The sequence below is a fragment of the Scleropages formosus genome, chromosome 4 (genome assembly GCF_900964775.1).
Source record: "Scleropages formosus chromosome 4, fSclFor1.1, whole genome shotgun sequence".
NCBI classification, from domain to species: domain Eukaryota; kingdom Metazoa; phylum Chordata; class Actinopteri; order Osteoglossiformes; family Osteoglossidae; genus Scleropages; species Scleropages formosus.
The window spans coordinates 17,512,124-17,521,814 of NC_041809.1; the positions used below are offsets into that span (position 1 = coordinate 17,512,124).

Genomic DNA, 9,691 nt, shown 5'->3' on the forward strand with positions numbered 1-9,691 from the left:
GTTCTCCCTCCCTCTCTCCCTCATTCCTTCTGGGGGATTTTGCAGGACCCTTATGCATTTCAATGGACGGATCTTTGCAGTTGGAACAGCCATCAATGACGTCCTTACAAGTCGTTTCTCCTCAGTCGATCAACTCTTTCAGCTCAGCTCACCCCTTTCACATCTCCTTCCAGCAGTGGAATGGGCAAACTTGAACCCTGCAGGCGTCAGATAAATCATACTGGGACAAATGGCGGGCTACTGTCATAGAAAGGGGGTAGGACTGCGAGAGAGGACAAGATTTAAGAGAAAGAAGGCTCAGACCCACTGGATGGATCTCACAAGCAGAGGGAGGGAGGTCCTGGAATGCTGTATTTACATTCCATGGGAAAAGCTCTGCTGTGTCGTGGGGTTTACACCTTGACTAAGAAGGACCTCATTCCCATTTCTCTTGCTGCTGAATATCAACAGAAGTTATACTGGATCTTTTTTCTTCGGAGAGCAGAAAGGAGGCGGGGGGAGACATTTTGGCATGTGACGGGACAGCAGCAGTATAGGTGCGAGATGGTGTCAGAGGAAAGGATTATGGAGAAAGCTGATGGAACGCAGCCCCAGGCAAACTCCCTATTATACGTTGCAACCACATCTGCAGCCAAAAACAGCATGCTGCTGCTTGCTCCGGGTCCAGGGCTTTTCCGTGCCGTTCGGCCGCCCCTCGTCTCTCCTCCTCCGGGCCGATTCCAGGCTCCAAGCGCACACTACCCGAGCAGCACTTAATGACTTGTCGCTTGGAAGAATATGTCTCCTTATGAACAAGCAGTACAGTTCCTGTACACGTCAGGATTATCGTTTACACACTTGATTGTTTCTAAATTATCCCAGTCTAGTACAATTACAATGAGCTTGTCTGTTTTTTCGATATGTGAGTAAAGCATTTTTATGACGCAGCATAATCTGCAAAAAAAATACTGTAAATAATTAAGCATCTGGTTCCTTCCCCCTGAATTTACCCACTTCAGAACACTATGCAGAATGCTTCAATTACAAGATTAACATTGTAGACCCAGTGTTTGCCATTTCACATGAACTATACCTGCTTATTGAGTTGTTTTATAATGAAAAGGCTGTAATCACAAGGTTGCATTCTACTGGATGCTTTATGTATGAAACTAGTGGTGGTGTCAATTTTAAAAAAAAAAAAAAAATTTTTTTTACAAAAAAGGTGTTTGCCTAGACTGTGTGCCCAAGCATGCGTGCTTCAGTCACCTGACATTTCCCCCCCCCCTCTTTAGTAACTGAAATGTTCTCCTTCCGAATCGAGACAAAAGGGCAGCTGGATAAACACAGCGTGGCGTACTGTGGTCTCTGACAGTTTCCCTAAGTGAACCCCCCCGAAAGCAGCGAGCCCCCATTACGCCTGCGGCACCATTATCTTTCAGGCGGAGATCTTTGATATATGTGAGAAAGTAGCACATTTTATTTCTACTTAATTCATTCCCCACTTTCCGGCCCTGTGCACCTCCCTTCTCCTCAGTATACCATCACTCATGGGCACTAAATCACAGCGGAACATTTATTTATTGCCAGATCAGGCCAAGACAACAATTCAAGCTTTCTAACCATGATTTAAAACAACTCTGTTAAAGTGCTTTAAGCACATGAAAGAGGGGTTTTGAATCACCTTACAAGTGGTGCCATATCCCACTTCATTTAGCGTGGCGCACCGCGATAAACCACAGGAGCAAAACAAAAGATCAGTCTCATCTTAAAATGACAAGGCCTCCTTAAAGAATGTGACCTTCTGCGGTCTCACCTCTGTACTGCCACTTGCCACATGGCCAAAATTTCATAATGCGAAAGCCTGTGAACTTTGCACATGGACATTTTTGTGGCATTTTCCTTCTTGTGGCACTCCATTGCCTTTGGCAGCGATGTCTGCGCCAATACCCTGGAGTTTAAATGTTTACCACATGGTCACTGAATTGTAAATGTCAACTGGAGGAGATGAGGATGGAACCAGAGCGAGGAGCACATCCCGCACCTCTCCACGGTCTCATTTCCAAAAAGTGCTAAGACACCAGATGTAACAACAGGAAAGACAGCACTGCTCTTGTCTGAGGCAACCATAAGGTTGTAACTAGGAAGGCGATGAATGGCGACTCAGAAAGGTAATTAAGGATCCCTCTACCCTCCGTATAACCTAGATCTGGCATAGCACCCCACCCTGTTCCTGGCAATTAGGCCCTTTGAATGTGGTCATCACTATAAACTGCACAGCTATGGTCTGCTTCATCTCTAACGGGTTTACCCATGATGCCATTTAACTTGGCTCACATTAACTTCCCAGGGAAGTCCCTTCTGTGTGTCGCCTGTGCCAGAGCAGGGGTGGGAGTAGTGTGACTGTAGCTCTTTTTTAAATCCCCACCGGTGCAGGCTCACGACATCCATTAAGAAACAGACCACGGAACAGGTCAGCCCCCTAATTCACACACCCGAGATGTATCATCTGCGCATCAGAAAGCAGAAAAAAGAAAAAGCAAAAAACAACATCGAACCCCGTCATTACTCGGCCTCCGTGGTGTACATAAAGGTTGCTTGGCTTTGAATGTCAGGCTGCATTGATGCGCGCAAAGAAGCAGATGGCTTTTGACTTGAATTTGATAAAAATTACCGACTGCAATTTGTGACCTTTTTTCTAGCGACAAACTGAAATGCCAGAAAAAAAAAGAAAAAAAAAAAAAAAAAACATTTGGCGTTAATTGTCCTGCACAGCTTTCAGATCGAACCCAGACTGACAGCAAACAAAAAAAAAAATAAATAAATAAAAAATTCTGAGTCATAACCAGCAAGTGCAGGTTAAGGAACACATTCAGGTGAATAATTGGGTGATTTTGCAATCGATGCTAATTCCAAGACCCCGAGACAGACTTGGCACTTCAATATATTTATATTAACAGGCCAGTAGTAATGCAAAAGAGGTAGTTAAAGCTCTAATACACCCTAAGAAGAGAAGGAACGTTCAAATTAAAGTCCACTCTTTATTTCACAATGTGTGCCTTGGCCAGCTGGGAAGATGTGCTCTGAAATGTTCAGACAGTACTGGAGCAGCATAACATCCTTCTGCTAACATCTCCTACTCTGGGGCGTGGTAAAGTCTCGTACATTCTAATTGGTCCATCATGGCTACCTGATTGACGTTAAGGGCCGAAAAACATACCGCTTTAAGATTTCATTACCAACGAGGGGCCAGCTTACCCGGAAGGCAGAGCGTCTATGGTCAGTTAAGTTGTTTTTGACACGTATTGATTTTCTTTAAGTGCACCCCCGACAACCGTCCCTAGGGTTTCCCACCTTCATATCACAAGTGAGAGCACTCCTTAGGTAAACTTAGATGATGGTTGCATTTGGAAAGCATTTTAATAAAGCAAACACTGAATTGTTAGCAGACCCTACCAAGCGCAATGCAAATCTTAGCGTGCTGAAAGACATAGGAGAGGTAGGGGGTTCATTTATTTTGCCGATTTATCAGTCGCTGATCTCCATTCATGTCTCTCTTTTCGTGTGCCCTGCCAGATTACAGCAATTCTGTGTGTGGGGAGAAGTAATCGCACAAAGTGTGACTGATTCAGACACTAAAGCGTGTGCTTGAGAGCGAGAGGGAAAAACAAAAAAGAAATCCAATAGTTAATCTAACACAATCTCCACAAATTCATTCTCTTCTCCTTCTGTACTAGTCCTCTTATACTCCATTACAATATTAGCTCTCTCATGAAAACTTTTAAAGATTTCCAGTTCAGAGGGAAAGCCAAATTCTTCAGGATGACAATGAGTGAACGAGGTCCGTTTTCCTTAAAATAATAAATTCCAGAGAAGGCATTTCAGAAGTTCAGATTGGAGGTCCTACCTCAACAGCACAGAGATTAGTCCATTAGCAGATGAGAGGAAACCACATCCTGCTCGAACAACAAAGGGGTGAAACAGTGATGTGTGCGAGTGAGGGGTGGGGTGGAGAGCGACGGCGTGCAACAGTGAAACCAGATGACCCCCATTCCGTGACTCAACACCAACGTGCTCTGAAAGCCTTTGATGCCCCCACACCCTGTCTCACGGAGGTCTCTGGTTTGAGATTGTGCAGGTAACAGAGGAGATGCTTTCTGAATTCCAGCAGCCTTTAAACAACCCTTAGGTTTCTGGTTTTTGATAGGGCCCCCCTTGTTGCATCAGGGATCTCCAACCAAGATGAAAAAGACACTGATAAGATCTAGCAAGAGTGAGATTTCTTCCTGAGCTAGGCTGCTCTGCTGAACTCCAGGTCTCCCGTGCAGATGGGCTCTGGAGGGCAACAGACCACCATGGTAAACAGGGAGGCTAAAGCTTCTTTGCATCTGATGCCAAGTTGAACTGAAAAGCCAGGTCAGTCCTGCTCCTCTGTGTTAAGTGTGAGGCCCCAGTATGGTATGCATCACAGAGCTGCACCTTGGCAACACATGTCTTCCCAGAGGACTTGTCTGCTTTCACAACATATATTGCTTTTATCTTATCTGTCTTGATCACCCACAATGTGGAATAATTTGTTATTCACAAGTGCTTCCTTAGTGTAGTTGTATGCCACTTTTCCCTGCTCAATGCATTTATCCAAAGGCAGGGTCAAAGTGGCTCAAAAGACCATTTCAATTCTTCTCAGGTAACATGAAATGCTTGATATTTAATGAAATATGAAGTGAATTTGCATATTTAATTTTCCTATAACAAAACAGAATAGAGTCCCAACACAAAGACATTCCAGCACCTACACTGCTTCAGGCCTGCTGGTATCTTCCAAGAATGTTGTCGTCACCAGATCAGCTTTTACAAAATGCAAATTTAAATGCACAGCAAACACAACATCCTCTCCCTGGAGACTACAGCACCCAATTTCAGTTCCTCTGCCAACCACTGTTTCATTTGATATGCCAGACTCTTTTCCACCGAAACTGTACTTGTGATGACGTCGCTGAAGTGAAACTCCCCCCCGAAATCAGTAAATGAGCAATGGAAGCAGTATTTAGAGAAGTCCTGAGAACGTGATCTGAGAACATGTCACTCCGAGAGGCTGTCACTATATACAAACTTCCTGTCACAAGATCCAGCATTGTCACTGTGGTTCAGTACTAAAGCTCCATTAAAAAAAAAAAAAAACCCCACAGAAAGTTGTGATCAGATGCAAAATACCAGGGTATCGGTACACATTTTTATCCTATTAAATCATCACAAAAATTCCGGAAATCTAAGGTAACAGGAAGAGTGATGAGTTCTTTGGGAAAGTACTCAGGAGCTCTACAATTTGCCATCGTTTTCAGATTTACAGGGTCCAAGATAAATCTGCTATTGTTTCTAAGAACTGGATGTGAACGAGGGGTCATTCTTGAATTAAAAAATTAATTGGATGCGTGACCTCAGCCTCCCAGGTTGAGGTACAGAACACTTAATCCTGCTTTGCCTGTACCAGAAAAAAAGGCTTTTTAGCATACAAGGGAAATCGGTGTCTGCCTCAGAGAGGCTGCGGAAGAATTCCTAAGGCACGGCTCTAACCTTTCCCAAAATAAAGTGGATTGAGGCAGCGGGTGTGAACATATTGAAAATCCACCCACAAGCTAATGTGTTGCCAACAATTATTGCATCCCCCAGGCCAATCAGCTAATCACTTACGTCTTTTCTCTTAAAAAAAAAAGACAATTACATAATCTTTTCTTCAGACCAGAGGCAACAAAAACAAAAAAAAAAAAAAAAAAAAAAAAAAAAAAAAAAAAGTCAAGTGATGACTTAGTTCAATACCGCACCCACTCGTCAAGTTAATTTATAAAGCACGGTGGCAGGTGAACTGTCATATCTTTTCCCCACTCATTCCAAACATTAACAGTCTACTAAGAATGACATCACAAGAATCTCATCAGACAACAATACTCTGTTGAACATGAAGTCAATAATCCATGACAGAGGCACCTAAAATATACAAAACTGCATGTTTTTAAAGTCATAAAGCTCCAGTATCGCAACGCCTTTTTTTTTTTTTTTTTTAACCCGAGCTCATCACTGCGCCAGCACAAAGCACTTCATTTGCGAAGTTTTGTGATCTGTATCACACTGTACCTCAGGAAGCGTGTATTTTTCCACAGTGTGATACCATCTGTTTTATTAACTATATCCTGTGAAGTAGAGACACTCCCCGCTTTGTAAAATGCCGCTCAGCTCCCAAGTTCAAATGTGGCGTAGGTACAGTAGCGCTCCCCTCTCATAGCCACAACTCCCTTGGGCTATTCTGGCCACACAATAGCTCCTGATGGGGAAAAGCACCGTCACAGTGCCATCTTGTCTCCATACTCCCATCTCATTTCTTTCCAACATCACACACACACACACCCACCCACACCCATCCCCACATACCTCTCCTCTGAAATAAAAAGACACGTATCATATATGGGACTTCCAACATCTATATTCATTTTTATATTCTCAACTACACGGTGCAAGAAAACAAAAACTATTTACTGGACAGTATTTAAAAGCATTACAGACAATGGGTTTGTACTTAATATTTTATAGAAAGGGGTGGTTCGTGCTTTTAATACAGACAAGTGCTCATATCTGCCAACAATCCAATGAACGACACGGTAATGGCCAGAAATCCAAAGCAAAAGTAATTATTGTACTGTCTTGACCCCAGACTACTCTATTCCACATTCATAAAGCAGAATGGCCATAATGTAATAATATCTGCAGAGGGAAAAGAAAACTGAAACACGGCCCCTGAATCGGCAATCGCCCGTGACTCATCTCTTTTAACTACGCTGCCTTTGATGTGTGAACATTTTAAACCATGCCCTCAGCTCCATTTTAGTAGCACAGATTCCTTTCGAGACATCTGTGTTCGTCGTGTGCGTACAGGTGTGTGTGCGCGTTCACCGCGGCACTAAGCAAGTACCAGTGAGTGTGCCACACTGACTGACGCCTGTTCGATAACTCAGTCAGTGGCACTATTTCCTGGTGCCAGTAGGATTCCCACATTAATATATTAGACAGATAAATCGTCACCTGGGCGGACAAAATGTAACCCGCTGCAATTTATTTCATACAGTAAGACGAACTGGTCACACTGTAAATGTATGGGACCCGGCGAACGCTTCCGCGTGCGTCTCGCGCATGACTCCAACAGCGTTCGAAGTGATTACGTCACTGGGCAAACGAACGTATGAACTTTAATTTTCACTCTTGGAAAATGCGTTTTCTTGTGTCAGAAGAGACGGTAACTTTGAATAAATTATATACGCGTTATTCCGACACGTTTTTCTACGCCATTTGCGATGACGATTGTAATAATTAATACTAATAATTTTTTGTGGGACTTCGCCGGCGCTCAGTCGAGTCGTGTGACAGGCACAGAAGTTACCGTCTCTCTGTTGACACAAGCAAGGGTGTACACTCACTACTCTATTCAATTAATATTTACACTGGAAACTCGGGGGAGAAACCAGCGGGGTTCTTTCCGCTTCATCAGAGAGCGGTCTTTGAATTTCACTTAAGTATTCGTCATTTCGTCGTGTAATAAGTAGAATTTGTCACTACCGTCTCGACGGGTAGTTGCAAATCAAAGTATCCTGTCATATGATATGCGTATTCGAAAAAATGTATCGAATGGTACGATGAGAGACGCATGTTACACAGAATTTCATGAGCACAGTCATTCAAAAATCATAATGACGAGCTAGTCCATATAAAACTAAGTCCGTACGATAGCCTGGTCGTGTCTAACCCACCGAAGGAAACTTTCGATAGAAAAGCCCAACACAGTCAGTCAGTCACAGTGCAAAACGATGGCGCTGGGGGCACGTGAACCGGCGTTTCCATCATGCGGGTCACAGTCGCGTCGCGTGGTCCTCACACGTATGAAAGTCTGGGATTATTAATACGGACACCCACCTTCGAGAAGCAGAGCAGCGGCCAGGAAGGCACGGAACAAGCAGCCCGTCTTGAGCATCCTTTCGCTTCGCAAATCAAAAAGTCCTCGGCTCCTCCGAATTTAAACCTTCGCTCGGGGGGGGAACTCGAACTGCGTCTCTCTTCTCCTGCTTTCTCTTTCGGTGGAGAGGTAAGATTGCGAGCCGCGTGTCTGTGTTCGTGCTTCCACACTCGTGCGAGGGTCGCGTCACTGTGAGAAGCTCCTCTCTGTGTCCGGGAGAGCAGGTGGACTGAGACAACTCCTCAACGCCGAAGCTGGAGAGTTCCAGCCCCGCCCGCCGCGGTCTCCACCAACCCCGCCTCACAGCGGGCGCGCGCGCGCGCGTGTTTGTGTGAAACCCAGAAAATACCTCCCGGGAAATTCCTGCTCGAACTCACGTTCCCAGCATTAACACTGGCGCCCCAACCCGCTCGTTTGAACCGCACACACCAACTTTTCGACTTTTCTCATTCTTAGAAACACATCCAACAGGGGAGATTACACCAGCAATGTGACATGTGGCCTCTGAGTAGGAGGTGACGACGCGCACGCGTTTTGTCGTCACTACGGTCCATTTATTATTTATACTCTCTTCGGTGAATACATGCGCTCACACGGGTTTTCTGCTTTAAACGTGTCTTACACTTCGAAAATTGACTTATTAAAACAGTCAGCGGTGTAATATGTGAGATGTCTACTCGTGTCCGTCCCAATGCGTGATATTTCAGCGTTATTAATCCCCGTCAGTGGCACTTTTCTTGTTCTTGTCACTTTCCGCGCTCTCCAGCTGTTGGGGCGGCGAGCGCGCGCGTTTCCCTCGCGCCACACGTAGCCGCTCGGAGCTCGTGCGGGAACCAGCGATTCAATTAGTCTTTAATTACTGGCGGAATTATGCATGCGAGGGACGGTCTCTGGAATGAAGATGAACGTCAGACACCTGGCGCGTTTGCAACCCACATCATCATCATTTCAGGCCCACTTTGAGTCCTCTGCGGAGGGGGTGGGATTGTTTAATCCATTTTCATATTTTCCAGAAACAAGTTTCGACAAAAGAACATCTGAAATATTCATATGACATTTAAATTTTGCAAACAGTAAGAAGGAGGGTGTGTTTCAGCACACTGTATCAGGCCTGTTTACACACTGCTTTTACTGTGTAATTCCTGACACTCCTGGTAAAAGCCTGTACCAGTTTAGATCAACCAATTTAATACTTATCAGTAAAGAATTCGGTAAAAACCACTCCCTGCTTTCCCTGTACACTACTGCGTGTGATTCATCTAGTCTGCTTTCTGGTAAAATATGTGTTTTATATTTCACTGGTATGAGCAGATGAATCATACATGGTACTGCACCATGCTTTTTACTACAAAGGTGATTTTTCAGGTTATGGTGAATTACTCAGAACATGATGAAAGTGATCGTGGGTCAAGGATCCATGATATGTTTATTATTTCATGTGAGTGAGATGTTTCACAGATATTTTAGCTGCTTAGCCATTCCATTAGTGTTGTTATCATTATCAACCTCTTTTAGCTAGTCACCATTGTTTCAGGAAATTTACACTGTTCGGCAAGAAACTTTCCGATGATTTACCAGTTGACCAGCAGGATATTAATACTGTACCATTTCAGGGAAAGTGCCTTGATGAAGGACACTATAGCGGCAGGGGGGTCTGAACCAGCAACCTTCAGATTGCAAGATAAAAGCCATAAGCACTGCACAGCCGCCCTTCTT

The 9,691-nt window shown here is 44.3% G+C and overlaps 1 protein-coding gene across 2 annotated transcripts in view; it reads right to left on the reverse strand.

Annotated features, from left to right (window-relative positions):
• alcama (activated leukocyte cell adhesion molecule a) overlaps positions 1–8,457 on the reverse strand; it is a 47,264-nt gene extending 38,807 nt beyond the window's left edge. Inside the window, exon 1 of one of the 2 annotated variants that reach the window (XM_018755487.2) lies at positions 7,936–8,457. In XM_018755487.2, coding sequence (XP_018611003.1) covers positions 7,936–7,993 — 58 coding nt within the window. In that variant the 5' untranslated portion in view covers positions 7,994–8,457. The remainder of the gene's footprint in view (positions 1–7,935) is intronic. The other variant, XM_018755488.2, reaches the window with a different exon arrangement.
• Between the last annotated feature and the right edge of the window lie 1,234 nt (positions 8,458–9,691).